The sequence below is a fragment of the Eschscholzia californica genome, unplaced genomic scaffold (genome assembly GCF_041429995.1).
Source record: "Eschscholzia californica isolate CP2 unplaced genomic scaffold, dmEscCali1.0.p SCAF_4, whole genome shotgun sequence".
NCBI lineage: Eukaryota > Viridiplantae > Streptophyta > Magnoliopsida > Ranunculales > Papaveraceae > Eschscholzia > Eschscholzia californica.
The window spans coordinates 41,973,193-41,987,160 of NW_028238461.1; the positions used below are offsets into that span (position 1 = coordinate 41,973,193).

The 13,968-nt window shown below is 38.4% G+C and overlaps 1 protein-coding gene across 1 annotated transcript; it reads right to left on the minus strand.

The window, feature by feature from the left end:
* Positions 1–1,821: 1,821 nt before the first annotated feature.
* Positions 1,822–2,478, minus strand: LOC147544792 (uncharacterized). Its single transcript, XM_086635761.1, has one exon. The coding sequence runs from the start codon at positions 2,476–2,478 to the stop codon at positions 1,822–1,824; it is 657 nt and encodes a 218-aa protein (XP_086491887.1).
* Between the last annotated feature and the right edge of the window lie 11,490 nt (positions 2,479–13,968).

Below are 13,968 nucleotides of genomic sequence, written 5' to 3' on the forward strand. Positions count from 1 at the left end.
TTTCCAAAAAGTCATCAAGAAAATCCATCTCTGAAATATAATTCTCTTCTCCTTCCTTTATTCTATTAACCATTATCTCCTCCATAATTTTCTTCCCAACCGAAGATATCTCTTTCTATTTTTATGAGAAAAAGATATCTCTTTCTCTCTCAAGAATGAAATCTTCAACCTATCCTCTATTTCCTTCTTCAGCCAAACTTTCTCTCACTAACAATACTCCAGCCGAGACCTTCCAATTCTTCTCTAATTTCTCAATGGAATCCTATCTTGCCATCAATCTTTCTCTAAAACATTATCTTCAATCTCTCAATCTCTTTCCCTTTCAAGCTCTCTCTCTCTCTATTTTCATTCTCTATCTCTAGAATTATTTCCAAGATAACAATCAAAGAGAGACGTTGAAGAGAATGGGTGTTTCCAATTGGGTATAAACCCACCATTACATGCCGTCCCTATCTAATATCCAATCTGTTTCCCAGGTTGTCAAATGACAAGGAAACAATATATTCAGTTTAAATGGAGATGGGAGAAATGGGAGAGGATAATAAATCAACGTGCAAGGAAATAGGGGCAGCTATGGTTGCTTCAGGGGTCAACGAAATAAATTGAAGTGGCCCGCTGGATGGTATAACTACACACGTGTCGCAAGGGAGTTTGCTGTAACGTGTGAGGATCACCGAGCTATTAGTTACCGCACCACACTGAATCAGAGCCTTATGTTATCCCGAATATCACCCGTGCGCCCACCAATGTACGGAGAACTTATCCCTCACCGTCAGCTTGCGCGCCACGTGGCACTGAAAAACCTAAGTTAGATCCGATTTTGACCAAAACTTTGACCTCATATAATTTCGCACTCGGACTCCGATTTCACTTCTGTTTTCGCTGTTGGGTTCGTCTTGGACTCTACTTTTTCATCGGAGCATTGACGTTGCCCAAAATTACTGAACTCTCCAAAAGACCAAACTACCCTTTTGTGTCTCTTTCTCCCATTTTTAACCACTTTCCGTGCTCAATCCCATAGAAACCTCCTGAGTAAGAGAAACAACCAATTCATTAGAGTAACCGCCCGAAATAGACTAACTAGTCTAAGTAAAGAGATTCAGATGGGACATTTTCATGTCTCATCAAACTCTATTTTATATTTTCGAGTCTTCATGAGCTGACAAACCATATAACAAGCCTAGTAATATGAATCTATAACTCAAACTGTCGATTTATGTGAAATATGACAAAGTTCGGGTAACCATTTCTATTCCAATTCGTTCCCAAAACTAGCCCAAATATGAAATTCGAACCGTAAAATAATTCGGCAGCAACCCGTCTATATATAGACACCCCAAAATAGTCTATAATCCCCTAATTAAACATCATCCTGAAAATAAATCATTCGACGAAACTAAAGAATAACTGCTCCAAATTATGAACCCAAAAGAAATTAGAACCAGCTATACAATTATTGAAATAACTATCATAAATCTACCAAATATGGACGAAATTGAGAATTCTGAACCGGTAAATATGTAGAACGAGTCGAATAGGTTTACCTGGAACAAGTTTCATTGGATTTGGACTTTCGACCACGAAGAAATCGACGACTGAAAATCTAACCATCAAACTCCACTAAAGTCACCGTCCTTTCTCACTCTCTGTTCCTAGACGCCCAAATAAAAGTACTGGCCTTCTATCTTTTTTTTTTTTTTTTTGAAACGGAAATAACATAAACCCCAAAGAGATTACAGCGTTAATCCAATACAAGAATAAAAAACATAAACGGGATCAAACTGTAAAAAAAAAGTTAACATCAGGGACTATTCCAAGAAGCTATATTCTCGGAGGATCAAACCAAGAAGCAGCCAAGTCATGGGCCAGCTGGTTATGTAGACGTGGGCAGTGCCTAATCTCCACGTGCTCTGCAGAGAAGGATTCTCTTAACTTCATCACAGCCGTCCATAGTCGCCAAGGGATCGTCGGATCATCGGTGGATATTAGTTCCACCATAACCCTAGAATCCGTCTCCACTATATATTCCTCCAATCTCATTTCAGCCGCTACTTCCAGCCCTAGAAAGATGGCCTCCATTTCGCTTTCTAAGGCAGTTAATGGTGTGATGAGCTTTGATTTTTGCTTGAGGATGTTGCCTGTACTGTCCCTAGCCACCGCTGCGCATGATCCACCATTGAAATGAAAAGATCCATCACAATTGATCTTTATTTCATTTTCTGGTGGTGGGATCCATTGCGAATCCTGCAAAACTTGATTAGGGTTAGTTGAAACAGGGGTATAAGTAACATACCTCAGAGATTCCTTCGTTCGGTTCCAGCATCCTATTATATCAATGGTGTTATCGTTGAAGATGACATCATTTCTGGTTTTCCACCATGTCCAAAGAAGGTAAGTTGCCTCTATCCACAATTTATTTTCATTTGCCTTCAGTAGGAGCTTCTTAAGAGTACCGAGGAGATCATTAGTGAGATTCATTAGATCTGGGTTGTTGATGTAGCTTATAAGCTCCTTAAATTTGCTGCAGGTGCTAAATAAATGATCCCTAGTCTCTATTGCCTGTCTATCACAAAGTCGGCAGTAATTAGGTATGTTATCAACCCTACTGCTAATGTTTGTTAAGTTTGGGAGCCCATCATGAACCAATTTCCATATAAACAGTTGGATATTAGGAGCTATATTATTTTGTTTCCAGAAAATTGTCCAAGGAAAATTATAAGCTTCTTCTGAGATAATCGGACTTGATTTAATTTGCTGATAGTAAGACTTTGTAGAAAATTTTCCACTCTCAACACAGCTCCAAATTAGCTTGTCATTTTGTTGATGATTTGGTATGATAATAGTCAAGATAGCCTGAACTGTTGCATCATCAAAATATGTTTTTAGAATGTCTTCATCCCACTTATATATGCCTGAATTTGTGATGATAAGATCCGCAACCCAAAAGATGTTAGCAGGTAGCTCCTGAATTCAATGTGGTTTATGGCCTTGAATATTAGGAATCCAAGGATCCTTCATTATTTTAACCTTTGTACCATCGCCTATAATCCACATAACATTATTATACATAACTTCTCTTGTGCTCAAAATACCTTTCCAAAAGTTTGAAGTTGATTTTGGGCATTGAGAGTCCCAAAAGTTATCTTCTTGTACATATTTTGATTTTACTAATTTAACCCAAGTACTTCCTGGTTTGTTAATTAGATTCCAAGTCATCTTTGCAAGTATAGATTCATTTACCTCTTTAAGTGATCTGAAACCAAGACCTCCCTTCTTCTTTGGACTGCATAATATATCCCATCTTATGAAATGGAGCTTCCTCTCATTTGTGTCGTGGCCCCACCAAAAATTTCTTTCCACTTTTTCTAGTCTTTTTAAAACTGTTTGGGGCACAATTTGGAAACTAAAAGGGTATGTACAAAAGGAAGAGAGAATAGATTTTATAAGTACCGTTCTTCCCGCCTGAGTGATGAACTTTTGTTTCCAATTTGATAATGAATTGATATATTTATATTCTAACCATTGATGACTCTTGATTTTGTTTCCTGGCTTGAGTATAAAGGATCCAAGGTATTTGGAATGATCATTCATTTGAGGTGCCTGGAGCCGAGATGTGTACACGTTTCTCACATTTATAGGCACTCCTTTAATGAAGTGGATGGAGGATTTACTGAAGTTGACACTCTGACCCGAAAATTTTGAGTAGGTCTCCATGATATGTAATATAGCTTCCAAATTTTCATTATTTGCTTTCCCGAAAATAATCAGGTCATCTGCAAATAAGAGATGAGAAATAGTAGGGGATGCCTGATTAACCTTGTAACCTGTAAATTTACCTTCAGATTCATAATGAGAAATCAAGAGAGAGAGGGATTGGGAGGCTAGGATAAAAAGATAAGGGGAAAGAGGGCATCCTTGCCTAAGGCCTCTAGAGGCCGTAAAATCCCCTACCAGATTACCATTAAGCTGGATCTTAAAATGTGTGGAAGTAACACACGACAGTATAAGAGACAAGATAGTGCCGTTAAAGCCCGTAGCTCTAAGGACGGACTCCAGAAAAGTCCAACTAATCCTATCATAGGCTTTAGCCATATCCATCTTGAGGGAGAAGATACCATTTTTAGCAGTAGATTTATTCATGGAATGGAGCAGTTCTTGGGTAATTATTATATTCTCCATAATTTGCCTACCCGGAACGAAGGCATTTTGTGTCCACATAATACACTCTTCTAAATAAGGACCGATTCTATTGGCAATGATTTTTGTGATGAATTTGTAGACCGAATTACAAAGAGAAATCGGTCTATAGTCAGAGGCCATACTCGGGTTTCTGATTTTGGGAATTAAAGCAATAGTAGTAAAATTCAGAGAAGGAGAGATATGACCTGATTGGAAAACTGATTGAATGTATGCCACCACCTCTGACCCTATCGTGTCCCAGTTATACTGAAAAAAGAAATATGGCAAACCATCAGGTCCCGGGCTCTTAATCGAAGCCATGTCCATAACTACTTGCTTTATTTCTTCCTCTGACGGAACCCTTGAGATGTAGCCCAACTGTTCGACCGTTAGTATCTTGTAAGAGTTGAGAATCTCATTTGGTGGCGACTCAACTAGTTCCGCCTTAAACAAATTTTGAAAATAGCCAATAAATTCTTTTTCGATCTCTTCTTGAGAAACTGTTCTATTACCATTTGCTAGAGTGATATGCTGTATTTTATTTTTGTGCTTCCTAGTTGACATTACCAAATGGAATGCCTTTGTATTCCGATCTCCATTATGTACCCATTTTGACCTAGCTCGTTGTTCTGCCCTTATTCTCTGAATTTCTTCCAAGTGTATTATTTGTTCCTGTATCTCGCTTTCAGTAGTTAAAGAGGCTTCGGATGGAGTAATTGTCTGAATATCAATAAGCCTTTTCTTAAGGATGATTAGTCTGTTTTTGATGATGCCAAAAGCTCTCTTGCTCCATCTATGAATGTTAGAGTTAACTTGGTCTAGTTTCTCTAAAAGCGACCCAGAACTATGTTCCCAAGAGGTCTTGAAAGTGTCATTATATTCTTCATGTTTTGTCCAAAACTTTTCAAACTTTGCAATTGTTTTTAGAACTTGACCCTGGACTTTGAATTTAAGAAGGATCGGGGCATGATCGCTATTATATCGAGGCAAATGAAACACCCCGAAGTCCGGAAATTGAATAAGCCAGTCCGAGTTACACAGTACTCTGTCCAATCGTTCCTTAGTAAGGTGATGTTGAAGGAGTTGAAGGAGATGTCCTTCGACCAAGGTGACAATGCGAACAATTTGTCGGATAGGACAATTGATGTGGAAGATCATCAAGTCCGATTGATTTAGGGATCGTAGAGTTGTAGCTAGAGACCAACTACGATCGTCGAATTACGAAGTAATTCGCGGCTAACTTCGATCGGATCCTACAACGGGTTACACATAAGAGTGTCAAATTGATCTAGGATATGACTAGTGGGAGTGAGATATAATCATGGGAGTGTCCCATAAACATATCTCATAGGCCTAAAAAGAATTAGGCAAAGATAGTACAAAAAGGCCAAAAACAGGGTTTTTGGGCCTAGGCCGATTCGGGCACTTTTAGGGCTCGGATTGGGCTGATTTTTGGAGGGACGTTTCCTTATGTTATGAAAATTAAATCTGCCAATTTTGGCTGGGTTTGGACGTCATCTCCTTAGGGAATTGAGAAAATACCAATAGTTGCTATTTTCGACTATTTCCCTAAATCTTATTCTAAAGGGTGTTTTAGGAAACCTAAAAGGAGGTGGATTCTTATTAGGGTTCTATATAAACACTCTTAGGGCAGAGAATAAGGGGTGGAATTTCTCTCTAAGCTTTCTTACTCTACCACATCAAGTAGAGAGGAGAAAGTGAGCTAATTCCCATTAACTATCTATCTAGTCAAAGAAGAAGGTGTTCTTCTTTCCAACCACCATTGGTGTGCTAGCTATACAACAAGGTGGGAGATCAAATTGATTGCTCGTGTCCCAAGTAGAGGAGCTACACTTGAAGCTCTTGGTCTTCTTCAATCAATTCAACTAGTTCGAGAGAAAAGCGATTAAGGTAATCTATTATCTCCATTAGTTTAATTACTAGTTTTGCATGTGATCCTGGGGATACTAGTGTAGACATTAGATGTCTTATTTCCGCTATAAACACTAGTATAAGGGTTTAAACCCAACAGTGGCGTCAGAGCCTCTTGCAATGAACTAGTTTTTGCTAAGAATCGAACTAGTTCATATTGGATATGATTGATAGTTTAATAAATTGAGTTTATAAAAGTATTTTAAAAGTGTTTTAAAATTATTTAAACTCACAATTTGATATTATTGAATGGGATTCAATGAATTTCAAATTGAGAATCAAATTGATGATTGAAAGTGTTTTAAAAACTCAATTTGATTGAATTTCGGACTAATCCATACTTGATTAAGTTGATAGTTATGTTTAAAAGAGTTTTAAACATAAGAATTTGATTGATTTTGAATTGGATTCAAAGATTTTTCAAATTGATTTCAAAATTGTTATTTGAAAAGTTTCAAAAACCTAAATTTTGATCCAAATTTGGTTTGATTAAGAGTTGTTTTCAAGTTTTGGAAACTTTTGAAAAACAAAATTTGGAATTTTAGAAGTGTTCTAAAAGGAGTTGTTTTGAGTTTAGGAAACTCCCAAAACAAATTTGGAAAATTTTAAAAGTTTCTAAAAGTTTTGAAAAAATTTTAGAAGTGTTCTAAAAGGAATTTCAAAATTTTAGAAAAGTTTTAAAATTGGAAAATAGCAACTTAGAGTTGCATAAGAAAAAAAAAAAAAAACAAGGTGGAAACTTGAAGTTTTAGAAACTTCAAGGTTGCTGTCCTGGTCAGGCCAGGACGCGACCAGGACGCGTCCAAGGCCGCGACCAGGACGCGTCCCACTACTGTGGTCGCGTCTTCCAGACGCGACCAGTAGCTATACCAGGACGCGTCTGGGACGCGTCCAGTAGCTACCACCACGCGTCTGAGGTTCTGGGTGTCTCGGACTAGTCCGAGACACCTAGTGCTGGTCCGGTCCAGCCCCAGACACGTCTAGGACGCGTCTGGTACATGGACTAGCGTCCTGGCTCCGGCCAGGACGAGACCAGGCCTCGGCCAGGACATGCCGGCCTATGGGCCGTGCTATGTCCGGACCTTGTCCAAGCCCTTTTGTGGGCTTGGGCCGGGACTTGTCTAGGACTTGACCCGGGCTTTTTCGAGGCTTTTCGGACCACAAAAAGGGACCATCATTCGAGTGGGAGTTTTTGCCAAAATTTCTTCTGATTCCAACCAAATAATTCCAAAATCGATCCGGGCCATCCAGAAGGCCAAAACGGATTTCTCTTTAAATTGATTTATGAAATCATTAAGAATCGAACCAATATTTTTTCCAAAATTGACCCGGGCTTTCTCGAGCCCAAAACGGAGTTTTCTTAAAGTTGATTTTAGAAATCATAAGAGATAAAACGAGAACGCACCATTAGTCGAATTCTTCGAATTTAGACTTAAGGTTCGTCATGTGACATGTGATGTCAACAAAAGTATCTCCCAAGATAATCATGCATATATAATTCTTAGCCTTGATATATTATATGATTGCATGTGATGTGAATGCGGGAAACTAGTATGGCCATAGATTTATATCTTTATTCTTGTTTCAAGCACGGATGGGTGCATGCTTTGTAATTAATTTTAATTTCAAGTTTATACGATCTGCGAATCGTTAGAGTCTTGTAATTAGAGTTTAGGGTCTATGAGTCCATTGAAGAAACTCGAGGATGAAATCCAAAGGCGAGTGGGAGAAATCAATGGAGGTTCAAAGATGGCGATCTAAGACGAACCGAAAGGCGAAACAAGAAGAAAACCAAAGGAGATTAGATCTTCTAGGTTAGGGGCCATACTAGGATCCATGTCTGCTTGATTTACTTTCTCGCGCGCATTTACTTACTTATTTACGCTTTATGTCGTGGACGTTAGTTAGGCTAAATAGTTCACTATAACAAACGCCAGACTAGCGTAAAAGTCCCCAAAACGTAATCTTGAGTAATCGTCTATCCAGATTAAGACACTCGTTGCGCCCTTGTTCGAGGAAGGTGGGTCGGCCAAAGCAGATAACCTCCTCTACCTTGGGACAATGCGGGTAGGTCTATAGAAGAGGCCTACACGTCTAAATGGTTCTACTCAACGAGATCAGCAAGAGAGTCTTGGATACTCGAGGCAAAAGGATAGATTAGTCATTCATCAATGACTATCTATCAACCAAGAGTCATAAGGGTATGATCAGTGAAGTAGTTCACTCACCTAGGACGACGGAAGTGGAGGGCAGGGCCAAAGTCCGCTTCACTCCGAAGAAGTGGGATCTTGGAATCACTTATTCAATAGGGGACGATTTTATTGAATAATGTGGGAAAACTAAGTTTTTCAAAAACGATAACGAGTTTTAAAACTTTGCCATTTCTTTATATAGTTTTAAGATGACACAAACGATTTCAACATTGAATCACACCTAAGGGAGGTCCTGATCCACTTCCTAGAATGGAAGAATGAATCCGAGAATAGTTCTCAGATTCAAAAGGAAGGTCACTAGAATACCCAATCCCAATGTTGACTCATACAAGAGAAGGTCAAAAGCCATTTGCAAGCAATCGTATAACATTCTCTTTGGAAGAGTAATGAATGCTAGCATAACCATTAAGACAAACTAAGGAAGAAATTCCTACAGAAGTCATAAATGGAGAGGTACGAGACCTCCAAGGCAATCTGAAAGTCATCCTAAGGGAAGACAACAGAATACATCTATCACCCAATTCAATATCGATGGAACAAAGATTGATAAAGACCTTAGATGAGTCACTCAGGTTGTTACAAACAAACTGAGCAGAACATACGGGAATATCCAGTCTAAGAAAGGTTCTTGAGATTTGGTACAAAGAATCTAAGAAAGAGCTCTTGAGATTCAAAAGGGCAAAGGGTCAGTCAAGTGAGGCAAACATTTGATCAAAGAAAAGCAGTTGTCGAGTACATGATCAAGAGTATTTCTCATTACAGTGATTGCTTCTAAATAATGGCTAGACCATTTAAAAGGAAACTACCTTTAGCACCTGGAGGACAAAAAGGAATGGAATTATGAATTCCGGTTCCGTATCCTTGTAAACAAAGTTAAAAACAACTATCGTAAAATTCCTTCATCAGGTATTTAAGACCAGATGAGCGGCTCAGTGGGAGCTTAAGGGAATTACATACTTGACTAAAAGAAGTAAAGATCCAAGAGGGAGCAGAAGCAGTAATGCTAGGGATGCTGAAAGGGATCAAAGTCTTCTTTTAGACATTGATCTAGCTTAGAACTTAATAGTGATTATTTTGTTCTTCTAGAAACATACGATGTTTTAAACCAGTGGTAAAATTAACTGAAGGTTAACATTGATAATGGCTAAAATCAAGAGATTCAAACCCATTAAACTTCAGCATTGTCAATTAGGTCTTAAGAACTGAATTGACAAAGTCACCCTTTTCAAAAGGCATAGAGACTGGTAATCTATTAGGACTCATACAGTGTTATGCAGTCCTATAAGTTTACTTGCAGAAGCTAACGAGAGAAACTTCAAATACGTACTCTGACAACTTCATGAAGTATGGAAACATACAAATCATAAAGTATAAGTCAGAATGTTTGAAAGGTTCAAACAAAGTACAAACCGAAGTAAAAGAATCATTTTGACAAGAGAGTTTAAGTCATCCGATTAGATTGGAGTGATAAAAACTTGAGTCAAATACTAAATAACCATCAAAGGAGTTGAGAAAACGTTTCCCAACTCGCTCCATGGAACACATCTGAGGGATGGTGGATTCAGTGGGAGTAATCGAACATTGCTATGCATAATTAGATCAAAGATGGGTTTAAGCCAGTCTTCCGAATATTTTGGGACATATTCTATAAACGATTGTTTTCACACTTACCAAAGTCCGTCTAACAGCTAAGCTTGTAAAAGCATTACAAAATTAGTTAAAGTCTGACGCAATTTCTTTAGAAGAAATTTGGGCTTTTTCCACAAGCAATCAAGAGAATAAAGTGTTTGTTGCTCATGATAGTATTCTCCTAATAATTAGCACACCTAGTAGTCTGGGAGAAAAGCACTAATTATTACAAGAATAAGTGGGAGAAAAGTACAAGTCGATTTAATTCGATCATGAGAAAAATCATGAAGAGTCATGAAGAACAATCATGAAAACTTGTACTAGACGATTAAATTCGACCAAGAGCAACAAACTGCGGCTCCTCGGAAAAGGAAAGGTTAAAGATATGATCTTGTAAACCCACCGCACAAAAGCGAATGTCATTCGCAGGAGAACTCTCAAAGCGAGTGAAAGTGTCTCTAAAGGAATATCTCAAAGTAGTTGAGAAAATTCGAAATTGTTGTTCACAAGCCCTGAAAGGTCAAAATAAAATCTTAAAGACTCAGAAAATAAAGGTTATTTCTGAAGAGATAAAAGACCTGCGCAGAAACGGAAACTGACTCTAGATTTTGGCTAGAAGCCAAAATCATCGTGGAATCCATATCTCGGCAAGACATGAAGCTTGATAATTTAAGTCAACAGAAGACCTAAATTGGTTTTCCAAAGTAGAAAACTGAAAAGGATGGAAACATTCATGTTTCCCGAAACTGGACAAGAAGAATAAGATTCTTCCAATCAAGTTATGTCCATAGGCATGCTTCAGAAATATATCGACGGATTAAAAGCACGCAAGAGTTAGAATCTTCGATTCAAAAGGCAATCAAAGAAGTTTGATTCCTGAGGAATGAAGATAATCTTGAATCACGAGTTTCAAGAAGGTAAGTGGGAGAAACAAACCTTCCGGGTCCGTATGCTGAGTACATACAAAAGATTGAGTACGACATAAGATGTTGTGTAACAGTGAACACACTGACTCAATAAAAGGACCACACACAAGGATGAAATGCCATTTTGGGCATCTGAGGATCTACAAGCATAGATCAAAAACATGATAGGATTAGAGAGACTCAGTACGCTGAGACGCTTGAGATCCGAAACCGAAAATCTAAGACTCAGGAAAAGTCTAAAAGAATTTCGACCCAAAAAAACTCATGACAGAGAGCGTTGCGAGACTCGGAGTCTAAAGACACCGATGAGCAAGCAAGCATGAGAGAGACATTCAAGTCAATCATATTGGATATGATTAGCATTTGAATATCCAAATTCGGATTTGAAAACCGAAACACTACTTAGAAACATCCTAGAAGGCTAAAGGATGAAGTAGTACAAAAGTTGAACATATCATCGTAGCAAACTTTCAGACATGGAAGGAAAGTAGGCTAAAAGTGTTTTAAGCCGGGAACTGTTGCAAATACTACATAAAGAATTAAAAGCCTTAACTCTAGTAAAAGTTACTAGAAATTATCAAGGTTGAAGTAAGCAATCTTCAAATTAATTGATAATTAGCAAAGTTTAAAACGGACTACATACGTAGTCAAACTAAACTGTCACCTAAGACATAATATGAGACTCATACACAGTCTAAGGCATGAGGTAAATTTGGAATAAACCTCGACGAGTAAAACTGAGTGGGTAAAAAGAGTTTTACGGAAGAGGCTCAGATTTACAACTCTCGTTATCAGAAATAATAGAGTTATTTCACAAGTCGTCTAAATTTGGTTTAGTGTTTAAACGACAGTCCATTAATGATAAAACATTCCGAATAGGTTTGTCAGATACGTGATCTGATGAATGAAACCCTATTAAGTGAACTTGGAATATTTATTATCAAAAACCCTGGTCCAGGTCATTGCATGGACAACAATGACTCACGAAGACTAGCACGGGAGTCGATGGGATAGCGCAGTTTCATGGGCTATAGGAATAGTATATTCTATTCGACTACGTGGGTGTGTAAAAGGTTTACACACTGGATAACCCTCAAATGAGAAGTACATCACTCGTGATGAACGTCAATACTTCTCATAAAGACAATTGGAGAGATTCCTCAAAACATGAGTGCTCCACTCATCTTATGAAAGGAATGTCCGACTTTGGTTCCGTCAAACGCCGCGCCGTAAAAGGAGGTTATAAAGACGGATACTGGGAAGGACAGGATAGACATGAAGTTAAGTGGGAGCGCAAGAATGGATTGTGTCACCCTAATCACATTAGGTACAAAGTGTCTCAAGGCCACTTGATGAGTAGCAACTGAAAATGCGTGGCCGCGCTCAAACGGATTAAAAGTTAATCGTTTGTCTTTTACAGTTGTACTCGGATATCAAGAAAGTCTGAATGGCGTGACGTATCAGATGGGATACTAAATTGACACGGGAATCGAGGCATTACACTTGTTCTAAGTCCAAGTGGGAGTCTGAAGGAGTTGAAGGAGATGTCCTTCGACCAAGGTGACAATGCGAACAATTTTTCGGATAGGACAATTGATGTGGAAGATCATCAAGTCCGATTGATTTAGGGATCGTAGAGTTGTAGCTAGAGACCAACTACGATCGTCGAATTACGAAGTAATTCGCGGCTAACTTCGATCGGATCCTACAACGGGTTACACATAAGAGTGTCAAATTGATCTAGGATATGACTAGTGGGAGTGAGATATAATCATGGGAGTGTCCCATAAACATATCTCATAGGCCTAAAAAGAATTAGGCAAAGATAGTACAAAAAGGCCAAAAACAGGGTTTTTGGGCCTAGGCCGATTCGGGCACTTTTAGGGCTCGGATTGGGCTGATTTTTGGAGGAACGTTTCCTTATGTTATGAAAATTAAATCTGCCAATTTTGGCTGGGTTTGGACGTCATCTCCTTAGGGAATTGAGAAAATACCAATAGTTGCTATTTTCGACTATTTCCCTAAATCTTATTCTAAAGGGTGTTTTAGGAAACCTAAAAGGAGGTGGATTCTTATTAGGGTTCTATATAAACACTCTTAGGACAGAGAATAAGGGGTGGAATTTCTCTCTAAGCTTTCTTACTCTACCACATCAAGTAGAGAGGAGAAAGTGAGCTAATTCCCATTAACTATCTATCTAGTCAAAGAAGAAGGTGTTCTTCTTTCCAACCACCATTGGTGTGCTAGCTATACAACAAGGTGGGAGATCAAATTGATTGCTCGTGTCCCAAGTAGAGGAGCTACACTTGAAGCTCTTGGTCTTCTTCAATCAATTCAACTAGTTCGAGGGAAAAGCGATTAAGGTAATCTACTATCTCCATTAGTTTAATTACTAGTTTTGCATGTGATCCTGGGGATACTAGTGTAGACATTAGATGTCTTATTTCCGCTATAAACACTAGTATAAGGGTTTAAACCCAACAGATGTGTTGACTGGTTATTTGTCCATGTGTACCCGGGGCCATTGAACCCTAGATCAATCAAATTAGCATTCCGGATGAAGAGCTGAAATTGAGACAAGAAAGGGATATTAGTAGTACCTCCCCACTTATCAACCCGTGAGGATAGGGCATTGAGATCGCCAATACAAATAAAAGGACGACTAATAAGTTGGATTCTATTAAGAATATTATTCCAAAAAGGGGGTCTATCATGCACCCTAGGTGGTCCATAAATACAAAGGATATCCCAATAATCTATATCGGTTGGTCTCTTTATAGATATATGAATCAAATTATCAGAAAAATTTACAGTAACATCAATAGAGGTAGACCAATGAAGGAGAAGACCTCCACTTCTACCAATGGCAGGAACATGGTGGTAATGATCAAGATCAAACTTACTAAATAAATGAGAAAAATCATAATTAATAATTCGAGTTTCAGAGAGGAAAACCAAATCTGGTTTGGTTGAAATGAGGAACTGTTTAAGAGTTTCTTTTGTCGGGGTGTTCCTAATTCCCCGACAATTCCACGCCAAAAAACTCATTGAGGAGGCGGCATTTGGGTTGCCGGGACCCTTTCATCATT